Source organism: Arvicola amphibius, chromosome 10 (assembly GCF_903992535.2).
Source record: "Arvicola amphibius chromosome 10, mArvAmp1.2, whole genome shotgun sequence".
Classification (NCBI taxonomy): Eukaryota; Metazoa; Chordata; class Mammalia; order Rodentia; family Cricetidae; genus Arvicola; species Arvicola amphibius.
The window spans coordinates 49,769,232-49,784,377 of NC_052056.1; the positions used below are offsets into that span (position 1 = coordinate 49,769,232).

The 15,146-nt window shown below is 36.6% G+C and overlaps 1 protein-coding gene across 12 annotated transcripts in view; it reads right to left on the reverse strand.

The window, feature by feature from the left end:
- Window positions 1-8,419: 8,419 nt before the first annotated feature.
- The window catches only part of Dzip3 (DAZ interacting zinc finger protein 3), a 78,514-nt gene continuing 71,787 nt past the window's right edge, over window positions 8,420-15,146 (reverse strand). For 11 of the 12 annotated variants that reach the window (XM_038345139.1, XM_038345138.1, XM_038345137.1 and 8 more), the window contains 5 exons: window positions 13,270-13,395; window positions 11,230-11,369; window positions 9,860-9,980; window positions 9,284-9,409; window positions 8,420-9,198 (listed from right to left, as the gene is read on the reverse strand). In XM_038345139.1, the coding sequence (XP_038201067.1) occupies window positions 9,124-9,198; window positions 9,284-9,409; window positions 9,860-9,980; window positions 11,230-11,369; window positions 13,270-13,395 (588 nt within the window). In that variant the 3' untranslated portion in view covers window positions 8,420-9,123. The remainder of the gene's footprint in view (window positions 9,199-9,283; window positions 9,410-9,859; window positions 9,981-11,229; window positions 11,370-13,269; window positions 13,396-15,146) is intronic. The other variant, XM_038345141.1, reaches the window with a different exon arrangement.

Below are 15,146 nucleotides of genomic sequence, written 5' to 3' on the forward strand. Positions count from 1 at the left end.
AATATTGGCAAACCGAATCCAAGAACATATTAGAAAAATTATCCACTATGATCAAGTAGGCTTCATCCAAGAGATGCAGGGCTGGTTCAACATACGAAAATCTATCAATGTAATCCATCATATAAATAAACTGAGGGAAAGAAACCATATGATCATCTCATTAGATGCTGAAAAAGCATTTGACAAAATTCAGCACCCCTTTTTGATAAGGGTCTTGGAGATACCTTGTATTAGGGATACAAGGGTCATTCCTAAATATAATAAAGGCTATTTACAGCAAGCAGACAGCTAACATCAAATTAAACGGATAGAAACTCAAGGCCAAGGCCATCCCACTAAATTCAGGAACACGACAAGGCTGTCCCCTCTCTCCTTATCTCTTCAATATAGTACTTGAAGTTCTAGCAATAGCAATAAGACAACATAAGGGGATCAAGGGGATTCGAATTGGAAAGGAAGAAGTTAAACTTTCGTAATTTGCAGATGATATGATACTGTACATAAGCGACCCCAAAAACTCTACCAAAGAACTCCTACAGCTGATAAACTCCTTTAGTAATGTGGCAGGAAACAAGATCAACTCCAAAAAATCAGTTGCCCTCCTATACACAAAGGATAAGGAAGCAGAGAGGGAAATCAGAGAAGCGTCACCTTTCACAATTGCCACAAATAGCATAAACTATCTGGGAGTATCGCTAACCAAGGAAGTGAAGGATTTATTTGACAAGAACTTTAATCTTTGAAGAAAGAAATTGAAGAGGATACCAGAAAATGGAAGGATCACCCTTGCTCGTGGATTGGGAGGATCAACCTAGTAAAAATGGCAATTCTACCAAAAGCAATCTATAGATTCAATGCAATCCCCATCAAGTTCCCAACAAAATTCTTGACAAATATTGAGAGGACAATAATCAACTTTATATATGGAAAAACAAAAAACCCAGGATAGCCAAAACAATCTTATACAATAAAGGAACTTCTAGAGGCATTACCATCCTTGACTTCAAAATCTATTACAGAGCTATAGTATTGAAACAGCTTGGTATTGGTATAAAAACAGAGAAGTCGACCAATGGAATCGAATAGAAGACCGGATCTTAACCCACAAACCTATGAACATCTGATTTTTGATAAAGGTGCCAAAAGTACACAATGGAAGAAAGAGGGCACCTTCGACAAATGGTGCTGGCATAACTGGATGTCAGCCTGTAGAAGAATGAAAGTAGATCCATATCTATCACTATGCACAAAACTCAAGTCCAAATGGATTAAAGACCTCAATATTAATCTGTACACACTGAGCTTGATTGAGGAGAAAGTGGGAAGTACTCTACAACAAATGGGCACAGGAGACCGTTTCCTACGTATAACCCCAGCAGCACAGACATTAAGGGCAACATTGAATAAACTGGACCTCCTGAAGCTGAGCAGCTTCTGTAAAGCAAAGGACACTGTCACTAAGACACAAAGGCAGCCTACTGACTGGGAAAAGATCTTCACCAACCCTGCAACTGACAAAGGTCTGATCTCTAAAATATATAAGGAACTCAAAAGACTAGAGCTTAAAATGCTAATTAACCCATTTAAAAAAATGGGGCACTGAACTGAACAGAGAATTCTCAACAGAAGAAGTTCAAATGGCCAAAAGACACTTAAGGTCATGCTCAACCTCCTTAGCGATCAGGGAAATGCAAATCAAAACAACTTTGAGATACCATCTTACACCTGTCAGATTGGTTAAAATTAAAAACACCAAGGACAGCCTTTGCTGGAGAGGTTGTGGGATAAGGGGTACACTCATCCATTGCTGGTGGGAATGCAAACTTGTGCAACCACTTTGGAAAGCAGTGTGGCAGTTTCTCAGGAAATTCGGGATCAACCTACCCCAGGACCCAGCAATTCAACTCTTGGGAATTTACCCAAGAGATGCCCAATCATACTACAAAAGCATCTGCTCAACTATGTTCATAGCAGCATTATTTGTAATAGCCAGAACCTGGAAACAACCTAGATGCCCTTCAGTGGAAGAATGGATGAAGAAACTGTGGAATATATACTCAGCGATAAAAAGCAATAACATCTTGAATTTTGCATGCAAATGGGTGGAAATAGAAAACACTATTCTGAGTGAGGTAACCCAGACCCAAAAAGATGAACATGTTCTGTTCATCATAATTGGTTTCTAGCCATAAATAAAGGACATCGAGCCTGTAATTCATGATCCTAGAGAAGATAAATAAGAAGGTGAACCCAAAGCAAAACAGATAGTTATCCTCCTGGATATTGGAAGTAGTCAAGATTGCTGAGTAAAAATTAGGAACTTGGGGGCAGGGTGAGATGGGGGTAAGGGGAGATGGGGAGAGAAAAGTGTGAAGGGGAGGATAGGAAGAACTTGGTGAATGGGATGGCTGGGAAATAGGAAGGGTGGATATGGGAGCAGGGGAGTATATAGTAATTAAGGGAGCCATTTTAGGGTTGGCAAGAGACTTGATTCTAGGGGGTTCCCAGGTATCCATGGAGATGCCCCCAGCTTGTTCCTTGGGCAGCTGAGGAGAGGGAGCCGGAAAAGGCCAGATCCTATAGCCATACTGATGAATATCTTGCATATCACCATAGAACCTTCATCTGGCGATGGATGGACATAGAGACAGAGCCACACATTGGTGCACAGGACTGAGCTCCCAAGGTCCAAATGAGGAGCAAAAGGAGGGAGAACATGAGCAAGGAAGTCAGGACTGCGAGGGTTGCTCCCTCCCACCGAGATGGGCTGATCTAATCGGAGCTCACCAAGGCCAGCTGGACTGGGACTGAAAATGCATGGGATAAAGCTGGACTCCCTGAACATGGCGGACAGGGAGGGCTGCTGAGAAGCCAAGAACAATGGCACTGGAATTTGATCCTACTGCATGTACTGTCTTTGGGGCCTAGCCTGTTTGGATGCTCACCTTCCTAGACCTGGACGGATGGGGGAGGAACTTGGACTTCCCACAGGGCAGGGAACCCTTACTGCTCTTCGGACAGGAGAAGGAAGGGGAGTGGAGGAGGTAGGGGGAGGTAAATGGGAGGCGGGGAGGAGGCAGAAATTTTTAATTAAAAAATAATTAATAAATAAACAAAACTGTAAAAAAATCTAAATTTATGGAGCTGGAGAAAAAGCTCAATAGTTAGATGTACTTATTGTTTTTGCAGAAAACCCACGTTCCATTCACTACACCCACATAGTGGGTCACAACCACTTATTAATCCAGTTTCACAGGTTCTGACACCCTTCTGTGACACACAGAGGCACTAAGATGGTGCATACATATAAAAATATTTAAAAATTCAAACCTAGACTTACTCAAGAAAACCAAACTCTACTATACCAATAGCTTCCAAAATGTACACTAAACCACCCATCTATAATATTCACTAATGAGGCAGATTCCCAGACCGCTGCTTGAAATATGCATTTATATAAATATGCTACTACGATGGCAGTCTAGGACTGGCTCTGACGACCTGCACCTTCTAGTCTATACACCTAGTACCTACACAAGAAAACCATGCTTATTTATTGTTTTTATCTGGCTATAAACCAAAGTAGTACACTAAGCTTTTCCAATCATATAATTCATATCTGAAAGGTAAATACATTATTTAGGAATATCTTAAAAATGTAATGGCATTTTTGACAAATTTAAAAGACAAATCTGCCTTCCTGAACCACAGAATTTGACTTTCATTTTTTTAAACTGGAAAAGACTAAGAAAAAAAAGTACTATTAATAATTAAGTCAAGATAATTTTTAATAACTGGAATCATCTTAAACAAACTACAGGGAGAAGTCAAACTCTCCCCATCATGTCATATCACTATATCACTACCATATCTTTATATTTTATACACCAATACTGTAGCTGTAGTAGAAAACGGTCAGCATACTGGGTTTATCCTGTTTAATTGGAAGAGAACTACTTAAGAAGTATTACGTGCTACTTTTGTTATGTACAAAGTAAATCCGAAAATGGATACAGATGTCAACATTAGTAGAAACACCAACTGGGGGACCACCTGTATTACAATCCCAGCAAATGCTACTATGTCCCATTTGTACCATTTGTAACTGTCACCTTAAATAATTTCCCCCTTATCTGAGTTTTGAGATTCATCATCTGTAAAGAAATCATAGTAATATATACTACATATAAATCAAAGTACCAAACACACTTGAAGGTATCCTATAAAAGCTGTAAAATAGTATATACATAAAAAATTAACAGAAAGGCAAATATCACAAGGCATATCATCCAGCAGAAGCTGTAGTAATTAGATACTTTCAGATATTTTATTATTTTTGAAATGATATGTTTTTGTATATACATACAGAGGTGTGCACATGTCCAGAGGTCAAAAGAAGGCTCTAGGTCTCATGTTCTTCCTCTCCCCACCTTATTCCCTTGAGATAAGATCTCCACTGGGTAGGCTAGCTTGCCAGCAGGTTCCTAGCATCCTTCTCTCTCTACCTTCTTGTTAGAGTATGTAAAGGCATGCCAGATTATTTTTTGAGGGTGTCTGGATTTGAACTCAGGTCCTCATGCTTGGGTAGTAAGCCCAAAATATTTTTGATACAAATACTGCCATGCTAGTAGCTTGGTGGTTATTAGCTGGTTTCCTGAGCATGGTAAAATCATTGCTCAGAAGAAAGCATGGCAGTGAACACAACTGTGCATCATCAATTTTATAGCTCCATTACCTTCCCATCTGTAGAACTAGACATGACTTTGTGGGGTATTAATCTTCTACATTGTCACTATATACCAGTGATTGTGTTAAGTCTTCTGGCTCCTTACTTGAAGCCAAGAATGACTTGTGCACTCACAAGCCACACTGCAGGCGGAGATCAGAGGACAAACTGCAGGACTAGTAGTTCTTTCCTGTCACATGGGGGTTCCAGGGATAGAACTCAATCCATCAGGCTTTGCAACAGACACTCATTACTACTGTCACTCTAGCACAGGAGCCAGTAAAGAAGACACATGGCAGAGCACCAGGACCCATCAGTACCAGGACGCTTACCTACTACAAGCCACATGACTTTGGGCAAAAAACACCTGCCAGAGACAGATAAGAAAAGCAATGAATCCCCAACTTCTGTATTCTAAGACCCCAAGACATCCTTGGCATTTCACAAGATGAGATGACTAACAACTTAGATATTTTCCTGTTATTTTCCCAAAACAGAAGAAAGATTTTAGTACACCTCAACAGAAATAGACATTTGAAATAAAAATATTTTTGTATATATTTAAGATGAATACATAAAAACAGTTGTTCAATTCAGAAATATATTTATTTTCCACTGAAAATGAAATTACAATTATAAACATGAACTAATAAACAAATTGTAAGCATGACCTGTCTTACAAGGTAATCAATCTGCTACATTACTGATGATTGAATGTCCCATAAGTTCTAGATTCTGAAACTCCACACAGTGTTAGTACTTTATATACAGGCAAATGGCATACTTAAAAAATATTCTTCCCTCCCTCCCTCCCTCCCTCCCTCTTTCCCTTCCTCCCTCCCTCCCTCACTCCCATTTTCTCCATGCATCTGAGTGTAGAGTATGCGTGTGCACACACAAGCCACACTGTACATGTGGATGTCAGACGAAAACTGGCAGGACTGGCAGCTCTTCCTTTCACCATGTGCATCCCAGGAACAGAACTCAGGTCACCAGGCTTGGCAACAGGCAGCTTCATCTGGTGAATCACCTCACCCACGCAAATGGTGACATTTAAAAAATATTTTTCTTCACATCTTTCAGTTTATTTTCAAAATAGGAAAAGAAGTTTAGCATACAATTACAGGAATAGAATTTTTAAATAGAGATTCACAGTAACTTCAAAATATATTTACACTGAAATACACAAAAAATAGTTGCTGAGTCAAAAAAACCTTTTCCTCTCAAAATTAATGAAATTGAGATTATGAATATGAGCCAAGGATATGTTTCTCACAAGGGAACTATGGATTAATTTTGAAATTACAGGATTGTACACCACTTACAGCATTCACACTACTTTTAAAATAGGCTTTGTTGTCTAAGAATGGAAACTCTCAGTGACAAGCTTCAGATAGGCAATTGGTCTACTGGATATGAACTTTGTTGCAAGCAGCAGCAAGTACATATAAACGATGTCTTATCTTTCCCACAACATTACATGAAAGTGTTGTACCCAGATTATGACCCCCAGAGAGACCACCAGAGAAGCCCAGACTGTAATAAGCAAGGATTAATCAGCATAATACAAACATGTTTGGAACTTATCTCCATCCCCGTTGTAGCGAGGTAGAGAGGAGTTGTATCTTCTCTGTGGGGTAGGCTTTTAAAGGCATAACTACAAAGAGCCTTTTTGAAGGTGCTTTGGCACGGGTGCAAGGACTTTTGCTCCTTCCCATCCTGCTAAGTGAGTTTTCTCCTTGTTCTTAGAGCAAGGCCACTGTTCCTGAGTCAGGCCATCTTTATCAGCCTGTACCAGGTGGCTGACTGGCTGGACTAAGTGACCTTATGCTCGGAATCTCTCTAGTGTGAGAGGGGAAGGCCACCATCTTCCTGGGAAAACATTCTGCAAGGAAATTCTCGTTCCTTTGAGAATAAGGGGTGAGGGTCCCACAAAAGTAGACATCCTTAAAGTAGGGGAAAAAGGGCTTTACAAAGTGCAAATGATTAAGAGCCAAGGAATATGTTTACAAAGTAATGTAAGATCTCAGTTATCTAAGTAAATGACTTAATTTGCATTATCTGGCTCCTTTACCAGCTCTTGGTTTCTAATTCTAGCTTCATTCTGTAGTTATGGCATTAAATATTGGGAATATAGGCATCTTGTGGTGTGATCTTAAGAACTAGCTTTTGAGGGAAATACAAATCTTAGTTGTCGTTTTTACAGTGTAATTATTGTGAGAGTTCGTGGCACAAACAAGTTGACAAACTGGTCCTGTCATGTCTGAAACAATCATCTATCACAGGCTATTATGAACCACTGCATGGTCACCAGTGTCAAGGAGTCCATAATCTCATCAAAGGTAGCTATTTCAGAAGATAGAAAGAACAATTGAGATAGAATATAACTTATAATAGTTATATTTTTAACCTCGAGCTTTCAAAGTTAAAAAGAAAACTAAAATCTATAGAATGTTTCTTGCTTTTTCTCCTAAACTTATTTCAGGAAATTAAAATGTACCATATTTGAGAGAAAATAAAGAAAAATAGAGTAAGAAGGAAAAAAAGACAGGATATTTTAAGAAATATAGTATTAGTCATCCGTACAGGTCTTGTGTTTACAGATGGAAAATGTTATGCAGAACAATAAAATGCAACTATCAAATCCCACCTTCTTTAAGTCCCTTCCATTTAATTTACATGTGCTTTAGATCTGTCTTAATATCTGGCTCAGCTCTGGTGTGATTTGTTGGTCTATTAGCATGAAACCAAAGGACATGTTGCATAATACTATTCCAACAATTTTCTAATTAAAAGGCTGAATTAAATTCCAATGTCTAAAACTGATCTTAGGTATAGCTACCTGCCTTGCATCAGATCTTGGTTAACTGCCCATTGGGTGGCCAGGGAATTCTTCTGGTAGCAAAATATGGAGTCTGCAGGTGGGGTATGTCCCCTGTTGTAATTTAATTGTAAGTTTCAAATTTAGTCTAGCAAAGGCAGCTTCTACTCTACACATCAGTCACTAACCAACATGCTTTCTCTTCTGGTGGTTCTGAAAGCCAAGCCATCTGCTACAACTATGGTTTGCTAAGCTATACATGGCAACGACAGAGTATTTTTAAGGCAGTCTATTTGGCTCAAATTTGCTCTCCCCCTATTTTAAAAAATGACTAGTAGTTCTTCCTTACAAGGATATTGGAGGAGCTTGCTATGTTCACTCTTTGGTTGATTTTATTTATATTTTTTTCACTTATAATTAATTAAACCAATAACAACTAGGTATATGAAAATTACCAATTCCTTGATGGGGAAGCTGAACCTCCCTGGAAGAACATTCTCGTCAGATTGTTTTCTGCAGTGAAACAGTAATTCTGAACTGTGAAGTATTTGTTATGTTTTGGTAAGTATTGACTCTAAAACTAGGTATTTTTTATGTTTGAATAATGGAGAGGCAAATCAGATAACAGGATTAAAAGTGTAGGGACTATATTTGAGGTCTAATAACTAACCTTGAAGAGTAAACTGAATGAATTATATATTTCCTTTTCACTGGGAAATGGCAAGTAAGTTTTGACAAACATTCTTATTGTAAAATATTCACACATTAAACTTTCAAAATGGGAAAATTGGATGGCTAAGTGTCATTTTGGAGACTTTATAGGATTAACAATTTTTCAAACCTCTTCAGATCAAAGGAGACAACACACATAATTTTGTATCAGGTACCACATATTTTATCTTTGAAACATGGTTGGAAAATCAGGCAATTGTTTACTTCCCCAAGAAAAACACTTCTAAGATTATCTTTTCTCTTGCTGAATCACATTTCCCCCGAGGATTTGGGCCACACATTGTAATCAGTAACAGTTACACAGCAGCAGCACCAGGAGTTACTCCATATACATAGTAAGAACACAAAAGGTATGTCGGCCTCACATTTTTCTAACATTAATCCAAGTCTCAGAACCTTCAGACATAAACACAAGAAGTTAGATTACTAAGACAAGTCAGCTTTCAAATGCGAGGGGCCATTATTATATATGGACAATAGACACTGTAGAATTTACAGCAAGGAAGGGTAAAATGTCACTTCTTTGTTACTAGTCCTGTCACTCAATTGCTTCATCAATTAATATTTCTCCTAGTTTGTTCAAGGGAACTGTATACTGTATAGCATTTAAATCTCCAGGCTGTCCTGAAAACAGTAGTACCGCATGACTGCATACAGTGAAGGATGCACAGTCTGCATGGCACTCAGAGAACGACGTGCAGTGATGGCTGTGGGGCTGTGAAGTGACACTGGGTGCTGATGCACCTTGTATGCAAGGCAGCCAGCTTGCTTAGCTGACTAATGCTAAAATATCAACAGGACAAGCTTAACTATTTACCTCAGAGTGGAATTTGTGAGTACAAGGTCAAACGGAAACGTTTTCTGGAGACGAATTTTCATGACAGATTTCACAGGACTCCTCTTCTTCCTCTTCATTATCCTAGCAAAATAGATATGATAAAATTTAGGCTCTCTTTTCCCCTCTAAAATCTAAATGTGTTTATAGTGAACAAGATCTTTCTCACCAAGTCCTTGTCTCCTTCCCATGTGGTAGAACCTTGTGGTGACTTGGGGGTCTGGGGAGCACTAGGCTGCGATGAAGTGTGGCTGGGTGATGTACTATTACCATCTGGCGCAGATTTTCCTTCACTCTAAAAATAATGTTTATTTTTAAAAATTATCCTAAAACAGTATCAACTGACAGATTGAATAAAATAGATTGTAGCAAAAATTACCAAAAGGATAAATAATACTCATGATAAATTTTGAAATAAAGTGTTGGTAGCATTTGTTAGAGCTACATAAAGCATTAGTTTAAATAAAATAAATCTTTGCAAAAAAAATAGAAAAAACAAACTTGCATTCAGAATTGTTCAAAGCTGTCTTTAGAAAATTAAAAGGGTATCAGTTTTATTCTACTCTGATCTAAAACAATCCCACGTCATTTGTAAGTTGAATATGTAGGATTATTTACTGTTAATGAATGATGTCCTATCATTACGTTATTGATTCTTGACTTTCTACACGTTATGGCACTATTACAGAAACAAGAATAGAGAACTGAAGTTAGTTGCTGTTGTTTATTGGCTTGTTTGGTTTACCTCAGATTTCTTGGACTCAATCATTTGAGCAATCTTGTAAACAATTTCATCATATGTAAGTCGAGACACGGACTTCCCATGAGATTCCTTGAGCTGTTGTAAGAAATCTGTAAGCTCTTTCCTGGAGGAGATGAATAAAGAGAAGGTTGGTGCTCCCTGATGCTCTGAGGATGTGCCCTCAAAGGTGAGATTGAAAATCCTGCTCATATAACTGTCAGCAGACAGACTCAACTCAGTAGGTTTGAATCTAAAAAAATGTTACCTGAATGTATTTGAAACCAAAATAAAAACTACTAATTATGTCCAAAAGCTATATTTAATGTGTTTACCAGTGAAAGTTAACTATGCTTATGAAAGTACTCACTATGTGAAAACTGAGTTGATTCATTTACATATTGAGAACTTTATATCTCAAAATTGATTCAGGACTAAAGTATTCCTTTTTAGTAACTATTTTAAAATTAACTATTTGAATAATAACTTTTGCTATTATTTTCTCAGTTTGTAGTATTTAAATGTTTTACCTTTATAAAACTCAGAGAAAAAATAAAGATTAAATAAAAAAGTAAAGAAAGCAAAAGATAAATTCATTGCATGATAAATTAATTAACTTCTAATTATTTTAATCAATATTTGCCTTTTTAATCCTCCACTGCCACCTATACTTATAATAGGAAGATTTTTCTTTCTTTTGGTTTATGATTTATTCATTTTATAATTATCTATAACTATATAATTCTATTTTTCTATTTATAATTATGAAACTTATTAAAACCATACCCTAATTAGATAACAGGATATGATACTTTCAAATGAAAATACAAAGTAAAATTATACTTATTTCCACACATACAAGAGCAGAGATTTTAGAATTAACTTTCCTTCTGCTAAATTCAGACAGTGAAAGCCAGAACAATCATGATTTCTTATACTGAACTGTGTCCACTCACAAATAAATCATAGGGATCTCAATAAAATAAAAACAATAAATTGAAACCTGATGACATTGGGCTCAGCATACAATTAATTGAAAATTTACTTTGATAACTTGTTATTATGATAATTATTATAGCTGGCAGCATTCAAATTGGGTAAGTTTATAGCTACTACTTCCAGCAAATGAGCAAACATAAATTTAAGCACTTATCTTCTCATGCCTTAAGACTAATAAAAAATTAAATTTACCTAGCATTTCTGTTGAGCACTATGCTTTCTTAGTCAATTTTATTTTACTAAGACCATGGTAAAAAAATAGTTGTACTTATGGGTATATGTTAAGTGTTTCATTTCTACAATTAGGGCTATGAAAACTGTAAAAAACAAACAACCAAACAAAAAACAGTGTAACCACTAAGGAAAAGTCAAAGTACCTTGTTTGCTGTGGAAAAGCCATTCTCAGTCTGTCTGTAATCCTCTCCCAGTTTATCATGAGAGGTTCACTGCACAGACTTGCACTGGGTGACACAGTATCAGCTATAGGTGTTGGCATAGCCCAGGTTATACCAGGCATCTGTAAAGGGCAGAGATATAACCATCAGCTTCAGTAAGTAGGTAATACCACATGCCAACATAACACTTTGATGCCTCAGAAGAAAAGCAGAATGAAGAGTCATATTGATATCAACATTCTCTTCTTAGAGCTTTTTTCTCAATAAATACAGTATTTCTAACTTGTTAACTATTTTAAAAGCAGGTTGTTTTTCCTGTAATTACCAGCAAATATAGAAACAGAGTGTATTGTTGAATTTTTAAGAAATAGTAGTGAAAAATTGAAAACTACATAAAATATCAACATGGGATTAAGTAAAAAAATTATAGCAAATCAATCAAGTATTTACAAATTGATGTATATGTCTGGGCATAAGAGATACCCATGAAATATATTTAGGCTTTTTAAAAATTAGTTTATAACATAAAATTTATGGTATAACTCCTTTAATATTAAAATGTTTAATAACTTCATGCATATGAGCACACAAAAGCATCTGTAAATTATATAATAATCTACAAATTGTTATTTTTTTCTAGGGATTCAACAAGTCTATATTTTTCTATCATCTATATTTTTCCAACTATTAAATGTACTTCTATTATTAGAAAAATAACAAAGATAAAATTTTAAGTTCTATATAAAGATGATGATAGTAATATAAGTGTTTTTGCTAAAAGGCTCAAAAATATCACAGACAATGACAGTGTGGAAAGTACAATATATCTAATGGACCTATGACACCAACAACATTTTTTGTGTGTATTTTATGGAAGTTCTTAGAAACATCAAGTGAATTAATATCATCAAGAAAATTTTTAGAGCACTAATTGGGTTACTAAAGCAATTAATTAAACCATGACAACGTTTATTGAAACCTCTGAGTTACCATGAAAAGTAAGCAACAAGAAGCAGTAGTTGGCATCTAACATGATCGGCCTCAGTCTCTAGCTTCCACCAGGAACCTGAAAATCTTATTAGGAGGCTAAAAGATTTCAATGTTTTTAATAAAATTCTACTCCGGTCATTACAGAATAACACCAAGCAAATTGCATAAGCACCACAGTTAACAAAATATGTGTTACTTATTTAAAATGTTGAGACTTATACACATATTTTTGTAGACAGTTAGCATAGAAGTAAATGAATTCATCTAACTACAAAGTTCAAAAAGATTGAGAGGAAGATACAAGAACTATATACTACTATATATATTCATATGTGGAAATACAAACAGACACACACACACACACACACACACACACACACACACACACACACACGCCTGAGTTCCTTTATGAGAAAGTCAGAAATAGAAAATTTTTTCACTAATTATACCTGACATTATTCGTTCTAGAATTTTGTTGTTATTGTTGTTCTTTTCGTTTTTCTTAAAAGTTTAGTCAAGACTACAAAAAATAATTGTAGCCATTCTAAATGTCTTTATTCTTTCTTCTGGTTTGAATAAAACTTATCTGACTAGCTACAATTAGGAAGATTGAAAACTTTAGGGTTTTTGTTCCAAGCTGATGCTATTCATTTTATTGGTTACAGATACAGTGGAACCACTCTGGGTGTGCATGTAAGCTTAGTAGCTACAAAGTTCACTGTGATTTGTCCCCTTTGCTTTTCTACACAATAGCTATGTCAAAAATAAAAATGCCAATCCATCTCACAGTTTTATTTGTTACAGAAGTAAAACTGCAATTCCAAGTACTTTATAGTATTAAAAATACAAATTTTGTATTTCAAAACCAGGCTAATGTTATGTAAAACAGGTATTTTCATTCATCTTTTAATTATCATCATTACCAGCATTGCCAAATTATCCTAACAAATGAAGACAAAATTTTTATTCAGGAATCCCATTATATAGTTATAAAAAACTAGTTAATATTATTTCATCAGGAAAGCCACTTACCAGGGGCGGTCTAGGCTGTACAGGTGCAGATATAACTCCAGGGCAAACTGCAGGCATTTGAGGAACAGTAAGTATGGGTCTAAAGAAAGATTCCTTCACAGGGGGTCTTCCTAAGAACTGCTGTATCTAGCATATAAAAAAATTAAATAAAATAAAACTCTGCACATACATAGAGTTGTTTATATTTTGGTATGGACAATGTTTTAAAGTCAGAACAATGTAGGGTTAAAATACTGATTTGAAATTCAGATACAAAGTATACTGGAAGCAATGTGTATATAAGAATCCTATTTAAATCTATGAGAATTTGAAAAAGCAAAGGAAAAAAGATAGAGTAGAAAGAACAATAATAAAAAGAATAGAAAATTAAGAGTTTATCACGACCTTCTCTATACCTGGTTGGATAACTCTGGATGCCAAATTCTTAGACTATAAAATAAGAGGCTTAGATGAAACGATCTTTAAGATTCACCCACAGAAGCTAAGTAACAAGATGAACCCTAAGAGAAACATATAAAGATTCCCCATGGGAATGGGAAATAGACAAGATCTCCTGACAAAACTGGGAGCATGGGGGTGGGGAGAGAAGAGTGGGTGAAAGGGGAGGAGGAGCAGAGAAGGGGAGGGGGAGAAAACTTGAGGGAACAGAATAGACACGATGGGGGAAGGACAGAGACAGAAAGAAAAGAGATATTTTGATTGAGGGAGCCATTATGGGGCTAGCATGAAACCTGGCACTAGAGAAATTCCCAGCAATCCACAAAGATGACCCCAGCTAAGACCCTAAGCAATAGAGGAGAGGGTACCCAAACTGGCCTTGCCCTATAGACATATTGATAACTATCTTAAATGTCACCACAGAACCTTCATCCAGCAACTGAAAACGGGCAGAGACCCACAGCAGAGCACTTGGCTGAGCTTCCAAAGTCCAGTTGACGAGTGTGAGGAGTGAAAATATGAGTAAAGAAGACCAACTGAAACCTGAGCTAATGGGAGCTCAACCACTCCAGCCAGACAGGGAAGGAACCAGCATAGGACAAAGCTAGACCTGCTGAATGTGGGTGACAGGTATGGCTGGGGCAGACTGCAGGGCCACTGGCAATGGATGGAACCAGGATTTGTCCCTGATGTTTGTACTGGCTTTTTGGAACCCATTCTCTCTGGATGGACACCTTGCTAAGCCTGGATATAATGGGGAGGGCCTCACCCTCTCCCTTAGAGTTCATGGTGGGCAGGGTAGAGTGAAAGGTGGAGGGAATACGAGAAAAGGAAGAAGTGGGAACTGGGACTGGTATGTAAAATGAAAAAAAGATAGTTTCTTTCCTTTTTTAAAAAAATAAAATAAAGTGGGGAAAAAAGATCCACATTCATATATAATAATATAAGACCCTCAAAGGTATAATATGAATGTACAAAAGTATAATATCTGTAAATTTCAAAGGTCTCAGTGAATGCTGTACATGTTGAGAGACAATACTCAATAATTTCATTTAAAAATCCTCAAAATTGTCCACAGAAAATATATCAGTAAGGAAGCTGCCATTTGATGGAATCTGGACTTTAGTTTTAAAGACAACAGAAGAATGAAGTAGGGGTCATAACAAGGGATACTCCATCACAGAAGTCCCTTTAGGGTGTGATTGTACTTCCATAAGGGTCTTGGCAATTGCTAGTTGGAGAGAAACTTTGGTTTGTTTGTTTGTTTGAGTATAGAAGGGGACAGGTTTAGTGAACTTTTGCAGTGTGCTAGGTCTAACATGATCATAAATTGGAACAATAATAATTTGCTAAAGTAGAAAAAGAACATTAACAGAGCTCTAAGTTATGATCTTAAACAAAGTGAAAAGTTAATGGTGAACTTTATAGTGTGCAGACAG